The sequence below is a fragment of the Bubalus kerabau genome, chromosome 21 (genome assembly GCF_029407905.1).
Source record: "Bubalus kerabau isolate K-KA32 ecotype Philippines breed swamp buffalo chromosome 21, PCC_UOA_SB_1v2, whole genome shotgun sequence".
Taxonomy (NCBI): domain Eukaryota; kingdom Metazoa; phylum Chordata; class Mammalia; order Artiodactyla; family Bovidae; genus Bubalus; species Bubalus kerabau.
Window position 1 is genome coordinate 33,530,392 of NC_073644.1, and position 21,974 is coordinate 33,552,365.

Sequence of the window (21,974 nt, forward strand, 5' to 3'; positions counted from 1 at the left end):
AAGACTCGGCACCCTGCAGGTAGTGGACGCTCAGTAAATGTAGCTCATGTCAGACATCCATTTCTTCTTCATAAAAATTATTTGGATGGGCTATTATCCCCTTCCACAGATGAAGAAATCGAAACTCAAACCAATTTGGTCTTGAAGATGGTAAAGCCAGGATTCCAGCAGGTCTCTTGAATCAGAGTTGAACTTCCAGGGGCTCCTGAGAGATGACTGAAAGTGCGGCGCCCAAGCTCTTGTGCCGTCACTTGCTCCACTCAGGCCGACGCTTTGAGAGAGGCGCTCCTCATTTGTTGAGTCCCCACCTCACCCATCATACTGTTTCTCACCTGAAATCCCTCCTCCAAGCCCTTGTGCCCTTCTCTTTATGCCTGGCAGTCCTGAAGACCCAGTACTAGCATTGCTTCCTACAGGAAGCCCTCCCTGCCTGTCCCAGGCTGGCTAGTCCCTGTCCTTTGTCCTGTAGCACCCAGCTGGCCCAAATCATGCTCATCTGAGTGGGCCCTAGGACTTCCCTGGTGGTCCAGGGCTAAGAATTCATCTTCCAATGAAAGGGGTGTAGGTTCTATCCCTGGTCAGGGAGCTAAGATCCTGAATGCCTCGGGGCCAAAAAAACAAAACACAAAACAAAAGCAGTCTTATAGCAAATTCAATAAAGACTTTAAAAGGGTTCCACATCAAAAAAAATCAAATCTTTAAAAAAACTTAAAAATAAGAGATTCAGCAGAGTACCCAGGAATATGACAAGCATTCAATAAATGTAGGAATAGAAAGCCTACTTCGGTAAATTCCGGTGGTGCTTTTTCAAAACAATCAAGTTAATTATAATACATTTTTTATAGTAAGCAATTAAAGTAACTCTAGTTTAAAAAATTTTCCCTGTGCGTCATGAGAAGGACTAGCTCCCCGCCCCCCAGTGGCCCTGGGCTCCCCGTGAAGCCGACAGTATTGCTGTCAACTAGCAATTCTGCAAAACGCTGAGTGCCAGAATCCTGGCGCGCTCATATATTTTTTTATACTTTAAACTTGCCTTTCTTTTCTCCCCTGCTTTCTTCAGCTCTGTGAATCATTTAAGAAAATGATGCTGCCACAGGGAACAGGTACTGGAAACATTACTTCCTCATAAGTAGATATAATTTGTTTTGTTTGCTTTTCCTTAGAAGGTATTTTCTCTCTTCTCTTAAATTACTTCTGTCCATTTCTGTAACAAGCTCTGAATTCATTTTTATCTGTGTTCCTCAAATATCAATGAAACTTCCCAAGTGTGGAAACTCTACACAACTATTTCTCAAATTGTGTAAACATTTATATGCAAATTAAATGCTGTTCGATAAGTAAGGATTCTCTAACAGTGAGTTGACTGGTGTTTTTTGTTTTTGGGGATTTTTTACATTATAATAATACCCAGCATAGCATCACCTCTCCCCTTTTTAAGAAAAACTTTTTATTATGGATATTATTCTTTCTTTTGGCCATATGACTTGTGGGACTTTAATTCCCCAACCAAGGATTGAATCAAGGTCCTTGGTAGTGAGACAGCAGAGTCCACTGGATTGCCGGGAAATTCCCTATTGTGGACATTTTAAAATATATGCAAAGCTACTATACTATAATAAAAACTAATTTTAAAAATATGTAAAAATAGAATATGAAATGAAGATCTCTGCATTTCAAAAGGTTTCTGGTATCAACCCAGCATTTCTCTTCCCTTCCATCTGTTCTACTTCCCTCCTCTCCCATCCCAACAGAAAGGAGGGAAGGGGACCCTTTGGTTCCAGTGCTGATTTTTCTTTAAAAAAAAAAAAAAAAAGCTTTTAAAATTTATTTGGCTCCACGGGGTCTTAAGTTTTGGGACGCAGGATCTTCAACATTTGTTGCCGAATGGGAACTCAGTTGCTACATGTGGTATCTAGTTCTCTGACCAGGGATCGAACCTGGGCCCCCTGCACTGGGAGCTCAGAGACTTAGCCACTGGCCCACCAGGGAAGTCCCAGTGCTGATTTTTCTCTGCTTTTCTTTCCTTCCCTGCTGTTCCAAGTCTAGGTTCCACTGCAGGGACAGCGTCCTAAACATCTCTCATTCATGTACGCACACCTACAAACACAGACACTCACTCCCACCCATACACTTACACATCTGCACAAGCACACACCTTCCCCCAGCCCTCTATCTCATTTGCTGTCTTCCTTAGGTATCAAATATTAGGACAGAAGCTTGGTTGAAGCCAGGTCTCCTGCATTGCAGGTAGATTCTTTACCAGATGACCCACAAGGGAAGCCCAGGAATACTGCAGTGGGTAGCCTATCCCTTCTCCAGCGGATCTTCCCGACCCAGGTATCAAAACACGGTCTCCTGCGTTGCAGGTGGATTCCTTACCAAGTAAGCTATCAGGGAACTTGGGTTAGTAGGCTCGAAAAAGTATGAAGCCACAGTGCTTCTGAAAACAAAATCATTCAATAGAAAAAGGCTGTAAATCAGATTTTTTTAAAAAGTAATATCCTACTGATTGGTGGACTCATCACAGATTGTTTTTCTATTTTGCTGCTTCTTCATCCTCTGTGCTTTTCTAGTTTTTAACAATGAGTAGTTATTGCTTTTATAATATAAAAATATCCACCAAAAGCAATGCTCAAGAGGTCACTTGGATATTGCCTGTGAAACGGTTCACCAGCAAAATAAATCTGGACCGAAAACTAAAGGAAACATTTTCCTAAAGTTCAAACCATATATTCCATGGCTTGGAAGCCCAGAGGTGGAGAAGAAAAGGAGAGCTGAGTGGGTGAAAGGTTCCACAACCCGTGTCCTGCCTTTTCTCACCATCTTTATCCCTCTGTGTGTCTTTGGCACTTAGCTCTCAACCCCACCCCTGGGCAGGGTCTTCTCCACCCTCCCTGAGCAAGTTAATCCTAGCGTGGGCACTGCCCACAGGTCCTTGTCCTACGCCTCCCTCCCTTGTAATTACCGTGTGTGCACCAGCTCCTCCCTGGTAAAGTAGGGCCAGGTGCTGCGTTGACTGCCATGGTGCTTCACGTGGCGTGGGGTCAGACCGCACAAGGACCACCGGGCGGATGGAGCTCAGGAGAGTTGGAAGCATCTCCAAGCTAAATTTCTTTAGCTGTAAAGTGACCATTCCCACAGGGGGATTGGCAGAATTAAATAGGGGGACCGCACGTAATGGGATGCCAGAACTCAAGGTAAACGGAGTTGAAATACGCCATTTCAGGTATATGCCTCAACCCAGAAGAAGTTTTCGTTGTCCTAAGTATCTTGACTTTCCTATCTATTCTTATGCCCCTATTATGTCATAGTTGTACCAACAGTTTGAAAGTAACCTCTAAAGTCTTGGAGTGTTTTGGTTCGGTTTGGTTTGGTTTGGTTCAGCTTCCCTGAGCTTCAACTTTTTCTCAGCTGTTAAGTAAATGATAGCTTCCCCACAAAGCTGGTAACAATCAAGCTTTCTTGAGATAACATGCAACACTAGCAAAGTCTTTTTGAACTGTATAAAAACTGCATTTCCCAAGGGATGTTGTTCATTTGTTGTCTTCTTGCTTGTTCTAGGGTTTTTTTTTTTTTTTTTTAATTAGAAATGAAAAGGAGGTATATTTAGTGGTCAAGAACACAGGCTTTAGAATGAGACCTAGGTTGGAGCCTGAGCCAAGTGATGGCCATTGTGGGCTCAGTGTTCTCATCTGTGAAATGGGAATAATATGGTCAACTTATAGGATCATTGTAAGAATGAAATGAAATAAAGCCCATAAAGCAGGCAGCTCCTTCTTTGGCACCTAATAATATTCAATCAATAATAACTAGCATTAGAGCAGGTGTCCTCATAGACTTGAATGTGACCATCCTCTGCCCATCCCCACCCCAGGGGCAGCATGGTGGGTCTGCCAACTCTGTCTAGGCAACTGTGCATCCTTGAGTCATTTTCCATTTGTAAAATGGGAGGTTGATCTAGGTCATGCTGGTGATCCTTAACCTCTAAAAATGTGTGTGGCTAATTAAGAAAGCGTGACAGTTCCGGGTGACAGAATGACCAACTTGAGATTATTTCAAATTGACGACATTGACTTGCTCCTCTTTAGTCTCTCTGCTCATCTGCCTTTGCACTGGTTCCCAACTCAGCAGTTCATTAAACTTCCTTGGGGAGCGTTTTAAGAGATGCAAATGCTTGGGGTCCAAACCCTGAGCAATAATTACATCAGAATATCTGGCACTGGGCATCTGTATTTTTTAAAAGGTCCCTATGTAATTCCACTGTGCAACCAGGGTTAAGAAGCACCGCTCTATACAAATGACATAGTCAAAAACAAGGGAAAGGAGACAGGACTTGGATAAACTGCAAGCTGCCTCTGTGGGGAGATGTGATCTCAGAGATAGTGTTTTGATTTTCTCACTTCTAAATTTGCTCTTTTCCTAAACATTGCTGAGAGCATAGCCTGACATCAGTCCCCATCGCCCTCCAAACCAAACCCAAACTCCTTGACCTGCTTACACAGCTCTTCATGGTCTGACTTCTGCTGCCTGTCTCATTTTTCAGTTGGCCTGTCTCTATGCCCTAGTGGAGAGTAATCATATGGCAGTGTTTGGGGTTTTTTTTTTTTGTCCACCTTCAAGCCTTTGTATCTTCCCTGCACCTGTCTTTTCTTATCTAACCTTAGCTCCCACCTCTGTACCAGCTTCTGCTTATCATTCAGGCTCTCCTGTGAACTTTCTTTTTCTTCCCTGTGTACTCCCACAGCCCACTCTGTATACCCACTGCGCACTCAGTCACACCACTTGATCTGCATTCCCAGCCCCACAGACTGTTAAATTCCATGAAAGTCAAGAGTGTGGTTTATTCACCACTGCATTCCCTGTATTTCAACATGATCAGGTTGAGTGAGTATTGGTGGAAAGAATGAACAAATAACTGAGTGACTATACAATTAAAAAAAAGAAAAGAGAAATTCTTTTTTTTTTTTTTGACCATGCAGCATGGCATGTGGGATGTATAGTTTCTTAACCAAGGGTTGAACCCATGCTGCCTGCAGTGGAAGTGGGAGGTCTTAACTTACTGGACCGCCAGGGAATTCCCAGGAAAGCAAAATTCTTGAGGAACTGAGTCACAGTTAAATTAAAGAACCTAAGTCTTATAAATGATTGAATACACAAGAAAAAAGAAATTCTTAGTGACTAATATTCACACTAAGCCAGGTCTCTTTCATTTAAGACCATTCTTGAATGCCGGGGAGAAGAGGAGCCACAGTGAGGAAGCAGACTAACTTTTCACCAAAAGGAACTTAATTTCCTTGGTGGTTGGGCTGCATTATTTGCAGCAAAGAGTAATCAACAGAGTTCTAACTCTAAAAAGCAAGAAAGAGGAGCACATTTGAATGTCTATTAATGTGTATTTTAAGTGAACCTTTATAAGCCTCTACTCTTTGCAACCTGTAACCTCTGTTCATGGAATTCTCCAGACAAGTATACTGGAGTGGGTTGCCATTTCCTCCTCCAGGGAATCTTCCTGACCCAGGAATTGAACCTGGGCCTCCTGCATTGCAGGCAGATTCTTTACCGTCTGAGCCACCAGGGAAGCCCAACCCTCTAGTTAATGAGTTATTTGTACAGAAAAATGATAGGATGCTTACAATTTACTTTAAAAATCCCAGAGCGGGGAGAGGGACGCAGAGAGGTACAGGTGAAATAAGACTGAACAAGAATTGATAGCTTTAGAAGCTGGATGGACACATGGGAGTTCATTATCCTATTTTCCCTGCTTTGGCATACAGGGAAACTGTCCAAAACAGAATGTTAAAAAATAAATGTCAAAAGAATAAAACTGTGGGAGGAAGTTTTTCTCAGTACTCCCACTTGGTTCAGTGAGTGGTTGTTTTTTTTTTTTAAAGGCAGTCATACATCATCTGGAGCCAGCCTGGTCTTGGTCAGTTGAAAAACAGGAATGTTCTCCAAGGTTGGTAAACTGTAATCAGGTCCACGGAGTTTTCAGGCACCAGAGTTTACAAGTCACAACTGTTGATTTGTAACTCCATTCATGTGTCCACAAGAAATATAGCCTGTGTCGGTGTTCCCCTCTATTTGCTTAGCCAAACAATGCTTTTCCACAGCACATTCAACCTCGAAACCAACGCAGGACCCCAGTTTACGATCGCTGGCACCACTCTGCCCGTCCGCATTGTTTTCACAAATTCAAAACCTTCCTCCTTTTAAAGGTAGCAAAAATCAGCCCAGTGTCTCCTTTTATTATTTGTAACATTTGTTGACTCAAACGCAGGGACTCTTTCTTTTCCGAGGGGCCTTTCACTGCAGCCAGGAACGTGCATGCATTGACCCGGCCATGAGCTCTTCCTTCCGAGCCTGCCCTCCCCCGCCTCTCGGCTCCCTCGTCAACCATGCTGCTTCCGCCTTTGGTACAGGAGACGGGGAGGGTTTTCCCACCAATTTCAGGCCACTCCCTCCCCACCTTTGGGTCTGCAGAGTGCACCCTCCCTTGCCTGGAGCAAGCTGGAAGAGAAGGTTCCAGGCCTTGCAGGTTCCAGGCCTTGCTAACCCGCCCTCAGGACAGCTCCATGGTGGGGTTTCTAATCTGCCAAGTAGAATCCTGTTCTTCCTCCCAGCTTCTTCTCCCACTGCCTCGCCCAAGGGCCACAGCCACCTTCCTGTCCCCTTGCTGAGTCTCCTTTCAGACTTCCCTCCTCTTGCCTTTGCATCTTTTGCTATTTCCGCTAAATCAGATGTAAAGGTGCTTCTTACTGCAACTGTGCAGTTTCTTGTTATCTGCTGGTGGTAGGGTGTTTGTTTTGATATTATCTTAAAAACCACTTCAATTCAGTTCAGTTCAGTCGCTCAGTCATGTCCGATTCTCTGCGACCCCATGAACAGCAGCACACCAGGCCTCCCTGTCCATCACCAACTCCCAGAGTTCCCTCAAACTCACGTCCATGGAGTCGGTGATGCCATCCAGCCATCTCATCCTCTGTCACCCCTTCTCCTCCTGCCCCCAATCCCTCCCAGCATCAGAGTCTTTTCCAATGAGTAAGCTCTTTGCATGAGGTGGTCCAAGTACCGGAGTTTCAGATTTAGCATCATTCCTTCCAAAGAACACCCAGGATTGATCTCCTTTACAATGAACTGGTTGGGTCTCCTTGCCACTTAACATGACACTTTTCTCCTATCTTGGAAAGTTCTGTAACAATACACCTCAGCCATGATTGTTCCTTTTACTTCTTTAAACCCTGTACCCTAAACTGCCCTCAGGCTTCAAAGAGCTGTTTTCCTAGAAACTTTTATTTGCTGTTTTGTGGTACCTTCTTTTGCTGTCTTTTTGAGCATGCCATGACCCCTTTTGATTTTTTTCAATAACCCCGAGAAAAGGGATAATTTTATAAAAGAATAGAGATGTAGAGAAGTTGATTCGCTCAGATTACAGCTAGTAACTGGCCAAGCCTCATTCCTCTCCTCTTTCCGTCACTCCTTTACTCATTCACTCCATGAAGATTTATTTATTTGATCACTTTCTGTGCTGGCTCACTTCCAAGCCTAGATTTTGAAAATGAGCTTTTAAAAATTAAAAGCCTGGGATTTATTTAAGAATAAAATATTTACTTTTCATCTCATTAGTAAAGTGACTTGTAATCATTGATATTAATTTATCTAAGGCCACAAAAATAATCAGTGTACACGTTTGGATTTCATTATAAAACTCTTGCCAAACAAATCTAAGATAGACTTGAAATCTCTAGACCTAAAATGTTCATTCAGTAGTGGTAATTCTTTTCATTCCAGTCATTGTAGGGAGGCCCCTTTAAGATCAAACAGACTGTACCCAACTCCCCCAGTGCTACTTAACTAGTTGGGCAAGTTACTCATCATTTTGAGCCTATTTCTTCATCTTTAAAAGGAGGATAATGGGTTTGTTACATAAAGTGCTTAGATGAGGGCAAGGTATATAGAAAGCAGTTAATAAATATAGCTCCCTGTTCTTCCACTGTCAACTGTAAATTTATCATTAACAGTGAAAAGTAGAATGTTTAAATGACAGGCAAACAAGTCTCATTCTTTCCCATCCTGCACCAAACTGTCCTGGAAACACTATTGTTTTAGTTTTACTGCTTCTTCTTTACATAATCTACCATTTGATTGATGTGTTTATAAGAAATGAATGACAAGGTAGCATGCAAGGTAGAATCCTTGGATGACTGTAATCTACACCGTACATGATCACCCTCAATTCATGGAAAGGTGGATGAAAACAGTAGTTGAGAAAAATATATTGGGTTTTAAGGATACCATCTGACTCAATAGTTGCTTTCTTTTTTGCACCTATTACCTTCAGGTAGGACAGGAGTTTTCTAATTATCTTTAAAGGATTGTTATTGAAGCACATTCACAAGTCTTTCTTGGGGGAGAGGGGAGCAGCGTTCCTATTTGTTGGTTTGTTTGGTGTATTTTAAGAGGGATGGAATTATCAACTTAGCATTACATCTGTCCCACTTCAAAAATAAGACTAGGAAATGTATGATTCCAATATCATCATCAGAGCAATAAAATGGTGTTCCAAATCAGAGAGAGACTTGTTATGAGTTCCACAAAAATCTTTTCTTAAAAAATGGAACCATTTTCCTGCCTATACTTTTAATGAAGGTCAAATGTACCTCTTGGCAAAGGAAGAGATTTCAAGTGTGTAAATTCTATTTTCTGATACAGGATATTTATTTTTCATTAGCCAACCCTCTAGTTGTTCATAGTATAGATGTGACCATTTTCTATTAACTGAGTGTATACTAAAGTGTATAGGTTCAGCCTGCCTTAAAGAGATGAATGATATTGGATACAAAATGCTTTAACTATAGCACACTTTTCAAATGTTAACTGTAAACAGGAAACACATATTATGGATTCCTGTTTTTAAAAATTACCCATTGCCACTTATGTTCCAGAACTAGGTCATATTTTTTGGGTGGTCAAATGTTTATATTTTATAATGATTCCTGGCTGTTACAAATGATTTTTGCTGAGACCTGGGAAACTAGACTGCATATTGTTAATGAAAAACATACACTCTTAGATGAGTGATACTCTCAGTGATTCATTTTTATAATTAAATAGATGTTAGCATATAGACATTGCTTTACTTTTAGAAAATATGGGACTTATAGGTAGGGAAAGGTCAGAAAACAGATTTCTTAAAAACAAAAATGCACTTTTTTTTTGTAGACTCTGTTTAAAAGACACTTGGGAGCAATCACACTTTTCTTTTTTTTTTAATGGCAGAGAAGGTTGTTTTAAGTAACACAGAGGGAAAGACATGATCTTGCATTACAGTGACCGCGCCTAGCCCTAATCACCATGTCAGGGACGTCTTTACAGGTAAAAGACATTGAATAATAGAATTTACTCGAGAAAGCCTGCGACTATTTTGAATTGTCTGGTCTTGAGATATTTATCAAGCAGGGGCCAGTACTTCTCAGCGAACCATAACTACTTAGTGGGTGATTTTCCCTGACTGCCATCTTCAAAAGTGCTGTCTTTGACAGTGACACAGAACAGTAGCTTTCAGTCTTAGTGGCCGAACGATTGATTCTAATTGTCTTCACTGTTCCCTCTTTCCTATCGCAGAATCGGAAGACTTTTTGATGGTACAGAGCCCATTGTTTTGGACAGTCTCAAACAGCACTATTTCATTGACAGAGACGGACAGATGTTCAGATATATCTTGAATTTTCTACGAACATCAAAACTCCTCATTCCTGATGATTTCAAGGTGAGGGATTCATATTAAATTAACAACAGCCTAAATATGTGCTTTTTTTTTTTTTAATGTGCTCCCCAAAATATTTCTAGCTCTACATTTTTAACATACACCAACTTTAATGGCATCAGAGGTTTCTGACATGGTTATACCGTCTTTGTGGAATAAAGTATACAGTCATTGACGTTTATGGCCAAAAGAGGGTGGCTTTTATGTGAAGAATAGAATTATAATCCATTTTAATACATTGAAAATGAATTGATTATATTCAAAGGTTATCTCTGATAAGTCTTAGGTAGAGAATAAAAGGAAACCTCTTTAGCTTAATAAAGACTTTTTCTTCCAGAAATTTAAAGCAAGCATTATGCTTACCAGTAAAATTTTAGAGTTGTTCCCTTTCAAAATTACTAACAAGTGTTAGACTTAGTCCCACAAGGTGCTGGAAACTCTAAGCAATAAAATTAGACAACAAAAAGAAATAGGAAGGGATAATATTAGAAGGGAATATATAAAAATGTTATCTTTGCAGCTCCTTAATACTTCTCTGAATAGAAGATTCTAAAGAATCAACTAAATATCATTAAAACTAATAATGAACTCGTTACAGCATCCATATTCAAGGTCCCAATATACTGCAATTAATAGCTTACTGATAGACTACCAAAGCCAATCATAAAATGTAATGAGAAAATATACCACTTACAGTAGCAACAAAAATTATAACACCCAGGAATAAACTTAAGAAATATGCAAAGTCTGATTAAGAAAACTATAAATCTCTACATGCAGGTTTAAAACAAGAATTGAATAAATGAAGGGACATTCGTGTTCTTGGATGGGAAGCCTCAATATTGTTGAGATGTCAGCTATGCTCAGACTATCTTATACATTCAGTGCAAATCCACTTAAGTCATAGATTTTTTCAGTGAAATTTGACCCATTTATAAAATTTGTGTAGAAGAAAAAAGAGGCTTAAGAATAGCTTAAAAAGTGATATTATACAGCAGAAACCAACACAACATTTTAAAGCAGTTATCCTCCAATTTAAAAAAAAGAATAGCTAAAAAATATTTGGTGGTGATAGAAATGGTGGACAATGGTGGATGTGTCATATCAGACATCACAGCACACTACAGTGATACAGTGATAAGAAAGTGTGATCCTAATAGATGCTAAAATACACATATAGATCAAAGGGGAAAAAACAGAATTGGGAGAGAGATGTGTGTGTATGTTGGAATTTGATATATTATCAATGTGGTATTTCACATTGGTGGGAAATGAAAAGAATAGTCAGTAATTGGCACTGAGACAGCTGAAACCAAGACCTTTGGAAAAAATGTAAAACCAGAGCCCTGTCTGTATCATAAGTTCGTAAAAATTCCAGGGATAAACATAAAAAGAAAAGCTATAGAAGTATTAGAGGAAAATAAAAAGAAATTCCACAAAAGTTTAATTGTTAGGCAGAGAAGACCTACTTGAACAAAACTTAACTACCCAGAAGGCATCCTTAAAAAAAGGAAAAAAATTGCTAATTTAAAGACACTATATACAAATAAAACACAAGTGTCAGATGAGAAATATTTACAGTGAAAAATTAATATCCATCATAAAAGAGCTCCTTAACATCTACAATATTCTGGCCACCTGATGTGAAGAACTGACTCATTGGAAAAGACCCTGATGCTGGGAAAGATTGAAGGCAGGAGAAGGGGACAACAGAGGATGGGATGGTTGGATGGCATCACCGACTCAAAAGACATGAGTTTGAGCCAACTCTGGGAGTTGGTGATGGACAGGGAGGCCTGGAGTCCACGGGGTCGCAAAGAGTCAGACACAGCTGAGCAAGTGAACTGAACTGAAACACCTACAAGAAATATGGAAACAACCCAATGGAGAACATTTAAAAATATAAACAAGTTTCTCAAAAGAATAGAAATTGCCACTAAATGTTTGAAAATATAGTCAATCTCTTTAGTATCAAAGAAGCAGAACTTAAATATATATCAGATTGGCAAATCTGGCCAAACTTTATATCAGGTTGGCTAAAATTTAAAATGTTGGTAATATATAGTATTGAGGAACAGTGTGGTTGGGAGTGAAAACTATTAAATATTTTTGGAAGACAATTTAGTGGTAGTGCTGTGTGCTTATTCACTCAGTCGTATCCAACTCATTACAACCCCATGGACTAAAGCCTGCCAAGCTTCTCTGTTTATGGTGATTCTCCAGGCAAGAATACTGGAGTGGGTTGCCATGCCCTCCTCCAGGGGAATGTTCCCAATGCAAGGATCAAACCCAGGTCTGTCTCATTGCAGGTGGATTCTTGCAATCCAGGGAAGCCCAAGATATAGTATTGAGGAACAGTGTGGTTGGGAGTGAAAACTATTAAATACTTTTGGAGGACAATTTAGTGGTAGTTTCGAAATCTTTAAATTATAGATGTCTGTTCGTTTCTAGAAGTAACACATAAATATTCAGATATATGTACTTAGAATGTTTAACAATTCCATGTCTATTCATTTATTTCTAGAAATAACACATAAATATTCAAAGATACATGTACATAGAATATTTACTATAGTTATATTTGTTATAGCAAAACTGGACACAATCAAAAATGCTTAACAATGGCAGATGGTTACAAAATATTATAGAATATTCATACTATGGATTAGTTGATATGTGGGGGAAAAAAGATTTTATTCAATGAAAATATTAAGTTGTAGAATATGTATAGTATGTTTCTATTCATGTAAAAATTATGCATATATATGTGTAAATAGATAAAAAAAGATCTAGAAGTGCAAAGTCATGTCCAACTCTGTGCAACCCCATGGACTGTATCCCTTCAGGCTCCTCTGTCCATGGGATTCTTCAGGCAAGAATACTGGAGTGGGTTGCCATTTCTTCCTCCGGGGATCTTTCTGATTCAGGGATCGAACCTGGGTCTCTTTCATCTCCTGCACTGGCAGGCAGGTTCTTTACCACTGCACCAAAAGAAGAATAGATCTTAAAATTAACAGGAATCTGAGGGGCCTCTCATCCACCCTCTCATTCAGGACTTTGAACAGTGGGGCCTGTGCCAGGCATGATTAGCCATATGGAAAAGAGTATAGAAGAGTCATGTCATGTACACATGTCGCTTCCCTGAGAACAATATACACTTGGCAGAAAACTAAGAGTAATAATTGCAGTGAGCATGTAGAGCTCCCTGCAGCCCTGGAATGAGTTGGAGGAATTCTCCTGGCCCTGCTGCTCCCCAGCCAGTGGCAGTTCCTGGGAACCTTCCAGAGCCGGCCTCTCTTGGTGTTGAGCCCAGTTCCAGCGTTTACAGATGTGGGAAGTTGGTTTGTGCAACGTGGCTCCTAAATGAAAGTTGGCAGCTTTATCAGTGATGGTCTCTTCCAACTCAGAAAGGAAACTGTCTTGCGGATCTGTAATATGGCGCCTTACTAGGCAGTTTTCAAAGGTGCTCTTCACTGTATACATGCTTCTCTCCACGTGCCCTTTCCTGCCAGCCTGAGAGTCTTCTTTTGTGTGTGTGTGTGTGTGGTGGGGGAGGGGGGTGGCCATGAGTCATGCGGGATCTTACCTCTCCAACCAGAGATCGAACCCACAGCCCCTGCATTGGAAGGTGCAGTCTTAACCACTGGATCACCAGGGAGGTCCCCAGAGGGCAAGTCTTCGGTCTCCAGCACTCAGCCTAGAGCTGGGGACGCAACCTGCTCAGACCGAGCAGAGCCAGCCAGTGGATGGTAGACAGCAGACCCCATGCTTCCGGGCCTACCAGCTGCAGAGTTGAACATCACCACCCGCTTCCCACACCAGCTGCCACGAAAGAAGGTGAAAGAAAGAGGAAGAAAGTGAGAGCTGCTGCTAGAAAGCAGGCAGAGGCCCCCGTGGAGATGCACAGAAGTGAAGGGAGGAGTGGGGGAGGGGAGAGGGGGCGGCGGGGGCGTGGGTTGGGGTGACCCCAGCCTCTCTGCAGACCCAGAGCCCCAGGTGGCAGGCGTTAGGGCTGGTAGAGCAACTTGGGCCAGTAGAGAAAGGACACCAAGTGTGATATCCGGGCAGCCATCGGACCAAAGGTGCTTACTCTCTGATGTTTTCCTAGAAGGAAGGCACTGGGACTTGGGAAGGGGGTGGAGGCGAAACGTCACCTTTATTTCTCTTTTAAGGTGATTGCACTTCCACTCAGAACCTTTACCTGGATCGTTCACGGCCTCCTTAACCTGAGCTGCCCACCCAGCAGCTGGCCAGGCCCGCCTCCTCATCCCCACTACCAAACCAGCTCCTCTTCCTTTGTGTCCTATCTCAGGAAAATGCCAGAATCTGCCTTTCTGCTCCAGTCCTGCCCCTCCCACATCCATCCATCCATCGGCCCATAGAACACTCCAGATACTTCTGGAATCAATCCACATCTCTTATCCCCACTCCCTGGTCCAAGGTCCAGCAGCTCAGATGACTCATCACTGGTCTGCTCTCTTCTACCCTTACTCCTCCTCCACTTTCCATGTTGAAACTAGGAGACACTTCTTTTCATTAAACTTTCTGGGATCATTGTAGATCCTCATGAAGTTGTCAGAAACAGTGGAGGGATCCCATTTCCCCCTGGTGTAACTTCTTGCTGAATCTTACCACAGCCCCACAACAGGATGTCGACCCTGATGCGGTTGCCAGGTCCCCTCCTGTTGCCCTTCTACTGCCATGCCTTCGTCTCTGTTCCCTCCCTGTATCTCCCACCCCATCTCTCACCTAGGGACACTTAAAAAACAAACTGTATTGTGACCTGCTTCTGCTTCAGACTCACTCTGCAGGGGCTTCCTGTTCATTGTTCATGGAGCAAAGCAGCACAGCCCTGTCAGAGCCCTCGAGGCCCCTGCCCATTTGGCTCTTACACCTGTGCCCCACCATCTTCTTGTCCCCCTTCAGAGCAGACTGCTCTGTCTGTCTGATGTTCTTTGCCTGACCTTGATTTATCACTTCTGGTTATTTAGTCCCTAAGTCTTGTCCGACTCTTTTGCAACCCCATGGACAGCAGCCCACCAGGCTCCTCTGTCCATGGGATTTCCCAGGTAAGAATACTGGAGTGGGTTGACGTTTCCTTCTCCAGGGGTTTTTCCCGATCCAGGGATCAAACCCGCATCTCTTGCTTGGCAGGTGGACTCTTTATCACTGAGCCATCTAGGAAGCCCTGTTTATCACTTAGGGATCATCATATTCATCACTAAGCCAGCCAGTGCCTAGTCTAGCTTAGATTTGCCTGTATCCCCGATTTTCCATGGTCACACACAGAGTATTTGTAATTATTTTTTTCTCTTGTTTAGCACTATGTACCCAGCTGTATGGGCTTCCCAGGTGGTGCTGCTGCTGCTACTAAGTCGCTTCAGTCGTGCCCGACTCTGCGCGACCCCATAGACGGCAGCCCACCAGGCTCCCCCGTCCCTGGGATTCTCCAGGCAAGAACACTGGAGTGGGCTGCCATTGCCTTCTCCAGGTGGTGCTAGTGGTGAAGAACTCACCTGCCGACGCAGGAGACTTAGGAGATGTGAGTGCTGGGACAGTCGCCTTGTGACCCTGCGGTGACAAGCCTGAGGCCAGAACGTCAACACTGAAGATGACATAACAAAAAGACAGCGTCCAGTCCTTGATAACATCACCAGGCAGATACCACTGCCAATAGCCAGGGACCTCTGACTTCTCATTGAGAAAAACAAATCTCCCTTAGTTTAAGGTGCTGTTGACTGGCTATTTCAACACTTGTGGCTGATATTTAATATTACAGTTGTGTGCACACGTGTGTGCTCAGTCACATCAGTCGTGTTCAACTCTTTGTGACCCAATGGGCTGCAGCCTACCAGGCTCCTCTGTCCATGGGATTTCCCAGGCAAGCCAATGTGCCTCGGGTTGGTTAGGCCCTCATGCCACAACTGCTGAGCCCAGTCACCTCAACCAGAGATCCTGTGTGCCACAACTAAGACCCAATGCAGCCAAAAATAAATAAAAATATTTTAAAACCTTATAGGACTAAATGGAAAACATAAAGCCTGTACGTTTGTAACATCATCCTAAGCTACTTGTGTGGCAAATATATTAATTTATAATTTCCATGATTAAAAGAGATACAGATGCCAGGGAATATAAAGCAATTTATGGTGAATCACAGTGAGAACCTGGTAATAGCCATGAGTTTCTAGTTGCATTCTGTTCCAGAAACAGAGCTAGGCGTTTTAAACACATTTAAATGTCGCAGGCATTATTTTTCCTCCAAGAACATTCAAGTTAGACATTCAGAAAGACTGCATGGGAGTTAAGCTGTGACCTATTCCAGAGGACGGTTCCTTGAGGACTCAACCTGTCACCCCCTGGTGAGGATGGGATGGGTGCTTCTCTGCACCATGATGCTCCCTTGGGATTCCAGAGCCCTGGAAGACCTGCCATTCATCAAGGCTAAGCACAGAACACACCCTTTAATTGCCTACGGATTCAACTGTAGCCCACGCTTGGGGGAAGACAAAAAGTACTTCAGATGAACCTCACGTGTCCCAGAGCTCTGAAATGTTTCCCGCGGAACCTCTGGGTGACAGGCTGTAAAGTACAGGGAGTTGGGATCCTGGTGGAACAGCGGGAGAACCTGAGCTGTACTGGCTGATGATGGGAGTGCATGTACCGCAGATCGTGTGAATCACAAGCGTGGGCGCATGCAGACGAGCTCAGCCTGCCCCTTCCTGAGCAGTACAATAGTGCTTTCTTCCTCGGCAGAGTTTATTTCCTGACCTTGGGAAAGGGACATGGCATCTGGCATGTGGAGAGCATCTCTCTTCCTGGTTTTGCAGGGAACACATTCCTTGATTACCTGCCCCCCATCTCCAGCTGTTTGATGCTGGGTTGAGCACATGCCTGCGATCTCGAAATCACAGCGCCCTCAGCCCCTGAAAATCTCATTCTGCAAATGTGCTGTCTGAGCCAGATACCCATTTAACAATTTAGATAATTTCATACTTCAGAACACCACTTAAGTGGCAGCTGCTTGTGCCTTGCTCCCACTGAAAGATGTTGGAATCTCTTCTCTAGATAAGTGATTGTACAACTCTCTGCTGGGTTTTATTGTGAAGACTGTCTGTTCGTCTTCCCTTCATTTCCCGCCCCCCACCTCCATTACACTGACTCATTCATCATTGCTCTCTTTTCTGCTCACACCCATGCATGCATAGGTGTGTATGGGTGCACACATGCATATACACTCATGCATGCATGTACATAAGCACACACTTGTGATTCCCACTTCATCAGGAGTCCAGAGCTTTAGTTCCTTTTTTCAATGGAGAACCACAAAATTATCCCTCTCTAGGGTTCTATTTTGAACATCTTTGGTAAGTGTCTGCCATGTTGCTGACATCTCTTTTGGTATCTGATGAATGTCTAGCCTTCTTAGATAAAGAAAAATTTGCCAGCAGATAGTCCCCAACTTATCTCTTCCTGGCTTAAGTTCAAACGTCTATTAGTTGTTTCTAATAGCTTTTTAATATTGTAGAAAAAGCATATGTACATTGTAGACAATTTGAAAATATAGATAAGCCCCCAAAAAAAGTTTAAACAGTATATCCCACTCAGAGATTGCTGATATTATTGATAAAACTTGAGTGCATAGCCTTCTTGGTCTTTTTCTATGCTTATTTCAGACAATATCTCTATCTTTCCATTTTAATAAATTTTATTTCCTCTAATTTTGCAACCATATTCACATTTCCATGGTTGACCACAAAAATGTCCTTTCTATTTGGTTTTCCTGAGTTGATATCTCATCCAAGACTTCATTGAATCTAGTTATGTCTGTACCTTTTTATCATCTCGTATAATACCATTTTGGGGGCTTCCCTGGTGGCTCAGCAGTAAAGAATCCACCTACCAAGCAGGAGACACAGATTCAATCCCTAGGTCAGGAAGATCCCCTGAGGAGGAAATGGCAACCCACTCCAGTATTCTTGCCTGGAGAATCCCATGGACAGAGGAGCCTTGTGGGCTACAGTCTACAGGTCGCGGAGTCGGACACAACTAAGTGATTGAACATGAACGCACATAGTTCTGTTTTTATATGATGCTGACTTGCTAAAGAGACTGGCCAGTTGCCCTATGGAATGTCCCACCATCTGAATTTGCCTGATTATGGGAGCTCATTACTCTAGCCTCTCATTTCTTGTAAACTGCAATGTATATCTAAAGACTTGATAGGTTTAAGTGGACACGTTAGGCTTTCTTTTGGAAAGTTGGAGAGTTGAGAGTGGAGACAGTGGCAAGGAGAGAAGGGACTTTGCCACTGCCTGTGTTGCCTCTACTGGCCGTCATTTAAATCATAGGCTGAGCATCCTTGCCCCAGGAAAAACAAGAATGGTCAGGAGGAGCCAGAAGCCAAAGGCACTGAACAGGGAGGAAGCCTCCTGGCAAGAAGTCCCAAGTGGTAGCAAGGGAAATGGAGTAAGTGGACCAGTCCTTCCAGGCTTTGAGGAAAAGAAAGGCGTATGGGGGTGGGGAGGGGAATAGGCGAGGCACAGAGGGGTTTTTAGGGCAGTGAAACCACTTTGTATGATATTATAATGCTGGATACATGTCGTCAGACATTTGTTCAAACTCACACAATGGCCAACAGCAAGAGTGAACCCTAATGAGGACTTTGGGTATGGTGGGTCAGCGTCGGTCCATAGATTGTGGCAAACGGTCCCCTCATGAGGGATGTCGAAGTTGGGGGAGGCTGTTCATGTGTAGGGTTAAGGGGACACATGGGAAATCGCTATATGTTGTGTTCAATTTTGCCCTGAACAAAACTGCTCTAAAAAATTAATATGGGAAGGAAGGGAGGGAAGGTTGCAGAGCCAGGGAAATTAAGAATTTTAGAAGTCCCAAACCTCCAACACTGAAAAAACTGTGGTGGCCCACGCTCTCAAAAAAAATATGTTTAAGGAAAGTTTTATGGGGATCTGTTTTTGTTTATGATAACTACTACATGAGTGCTCTTGATGAAATGTAAAATAAAAAATACTTTCATTTCCCCTCATTTTCTTGGCACCTCCTCTCGGCAAGTGCCCTGATACGTACATGCCCTGCCATCTTGGGAAGCAAGCTGAGGGATCTCACAGCCCAGGAACAGGATCCCATGGCCCAGGAGCAGGATCCCATGTCCCGAGCATGGGTAGGAGGAGGGCTTCTAGATCTCTGTGGGGGGAGCTGGACGCATTTCCCACCAAAAAGCCTTCTCTATGCCCACGGTGCCTAGCTTGGCAGCTGCACATAGACAGGTCTTAAAATGCATGAATGAGTGGCTGAGTTGCCTTTTGAGTGGAAGGACCCATAAAACTTCAGGTACCTTAGGAGTGAAATAAGCCTTTGAAGTTTTTTGTGGAACTAGAAGCTGCGTGTTGAGGCTGAGTAATGGCCCCCAAAGGCATCTGCATTCTAATCCTCAGAACCTGTGAGTGTCACCTTACCTGGCATAAAGAGACCATGCAGATGTGATTAAGTTTAAGAGCCAGTGAGCTGGGAAGATTATCTATGATAATCCAGGCGGGCCCAGTGGAACCACAGGAGTTTTCAGAAGTGAAAGAGGAAGGCAGGAGGTCAGAGTCAGAGAAGATGTGAGGAAGGAAGTGGTGTGGTGGCTGGACAGGAGCCAGGAGGGCAGGGCCGCCTCTGGAAGCTGGAAAACATTTTTTCCCCTCGCCTCCGGAAGGAAGGTGGCCTTGCCCACACCCCGACTTTAGCCCCGGGAAACCCATTTCAGACTTGTGACCTCCAGAACTCTTAAGAGAATAAATCGGTGCTGTTCCAACCACCACATGTGTGGTAATCTCTGATGGCAGCAGTAGGAAAGCAGCGCTCTGCGTATATCACTTTCCTCCCTGTAGGAAAATGTCTTCTGAATTCAAATATTTAATCAATAAATAAACTTTTGAAACATGGCCCATATGCCTCTTAGAGTCTGCTCACATTTACTTTCCTGTTCTGTGTACCTCTCTCCAGCATCTCAGGGAACCTCAGTGGAATCACCTGTAAAATGAGATCTTGATCTTTCTGCTTCTCAAGACTATTGCAAATCTCAGAAAATTTTTTTAATTTAAAAAATGTGTGTTCTAGGACTTTAAAATTATTTCACCATGAAAAGGTCTGTGAATAACCTCTCTTTTACTGGTTATGAGGCTGAGAGATATGGTTGATGCTGTCTTAGGGAAGGTAACATCGGCCTGGGAGTGGAGAAGGTGACGACATCTAGAACATTCTGGACTCACTTTGCTGAAAGCAGAGGTGATGCTTTGGAGTCACTTCCTTCATAAGAAGAACTGGGGCCAAACCTGCTGTGGTTCCATAAACACCTACCCGTCTCCAGGAGGCTGAGTCGCAAAAATTGACAAAAGGAAGGCAGGCATCATCAGATAGGAACTGAGGCTTCAGGGAAAATGACTTCAAAAGAGATTGAGAGACCAAAGAGATAACCACAAGGCCAGAAAGCCTAAAAGGAAACAGGATAATCTCTAAAAAATGTGCAATTGAGACAGTATAATTGTGTGATCGCTATTGAGGAAAGAAAGGAGAGTGGCGGTGGAGGCGGGCTGTTCTGCAGGGAGTTCTCTGATGAGATGGGAGGCGGCTAGGAAGCAAAGAGAAGTGAAAGTGAAAGTCGCTCAGTTGTGTCCGACTCTTTGCAACCCCATGGACTGTAGCGTTCATGGAATTCTCCAGGCCAGAATACTGGAATGGGTAGCCTTTCCCTTCTCCAGGGGACCTTTCGAACCCAGGTCTCCCGCATTGCAGACAGATTCTTTACCAGCTGAGCCACAAGGGAAACCCAGGAAGCAGAGAAGGACTGATACAAAGGAACCTACCTAGAAAAGGATGGCCAGCATGAGCTTAGCCATGCAGGAGATGGTAACAACAGGAGCGACCTTTTTGGTTCTAGGGCTGACGGAGGACCATGCTGGGAGGCAAGCTGGCGTGGGGAGCTGATAGCTGCACCAAGCGCATGTGCTCAACCCTTCTCCAGCCTTCGCTCCCCCAGCACGAAAGGGCTCTGCCCTGCAGATCAGTGGAAAAGGAAGAAATGGAGCCAAGGTAGTCAAGAGAGACTAAAAGAACACCAGGCAGCTTGAGGTGGTTCAAGGCTAGGTCCGTGAGATGACGTCCCGTCTGCTGGTTGACCTTCAGAGGAACCCTTTTAATCCTTCACTTGAATGACCCCCAGCAGGATTCTTGAGACATCATTGAGCAGGGCCAAAAACCTGATAAAGGCCAGTGTTTCCCTAATTTTCCCAGAGCAGATAATATAACTGTGAGCAATGGCACCACATTCCAGTACTCTTGCCTGAAAAATCCCATGGACAGAGAAGCCTGGTAAGCTGCAGTCCATGGGGTCGCTACGAGTCGGACACGACTGAGCGACTTCACTTTGACTATTCACTTTCATGCATTGGAGGAGGAAGTGGCAACCCACTCCAGTATTCTTGCCTGGAGAATCCCAGGGACAGCGGAGCCTAGTGGGCTGCCATCTATGGGGTCGCACAGAATTGGACACAACTGAAGCGACTTCGCAGCAGTGAGCAACTTAGGTAGGAAGGGGCTATCAGTCCAGGGGCAGATTTCAGAATGGATTATTACACACCCAGCTTGTGAACTCAGAGATAAAAAAAGAGGTGGTCTGAGTCAGTGTAGGGGGACTTATAACCCAAGTCCTTTAGTCTCATTACTTTGGGGTTATGGTAGACAAACTTGTAGGTCCAGGCTTTGTCATGGACACAGACTCATAGTTTAGCAGGGCCGGAAGCAACTTGAATGCAATTGATCCCCCTCATTTGACAGATAAGTAGCCTGGAGCCCTAAACAGTTACGGAGAATCTCTGGTAGTATGGCAACTTGGAGCCCCTTGCACACCTCCAGCCTTCCCCACAAAGTCCCACCCAAATGCACAGTATTTCAAAAAGATATCTAATAGATGCCACAGTTATGAGCTGGATTATAGGTTGTATAACCACTTGGCATTCTGAATCCAGAGACTAGATTTATGACCCAAGAGTCAGCCTGAACAAAGGCCTGTAGGTAGCCCTGTCCGCTCTGTACTTTAAAAAATGATTCACACATAGAAACAGAACACCCAGTTCAAAATGACACCAAAAAATGAGAAGGAGACCAAGAACTTTGGGTAAAAGAATCTGAATTTTCTCGTTACACTGGA

General features: G+C 43.4%; 1 protein-coding gene across 3 annotated transcripts in view; it reads left to right on the plus strand.

The window, feature by feature from the left end:
* KCTD1 (potassium channel tetramerization domain containing 1) overlaps window positions 1-21,974 on the plus strand; it is a 104,262-nt gene that overhangs the window by 70,804 nt on the left and 11,484 nt on the right. For all 3 annotated transcript variants that reach the window (XM_055558942.1, XM_055558943.1, XM_055558941.1), the window contains one exon: window positions 9,622-9,766. In XM_055558942.1, coding sequence (XP_055414917.1) covers window positions 9,622-9,766 — 145 coding nt within the window. The remainder of the gene's footprint in view (window positions 1-9,621; window positions 9,767-21,974) is intronic.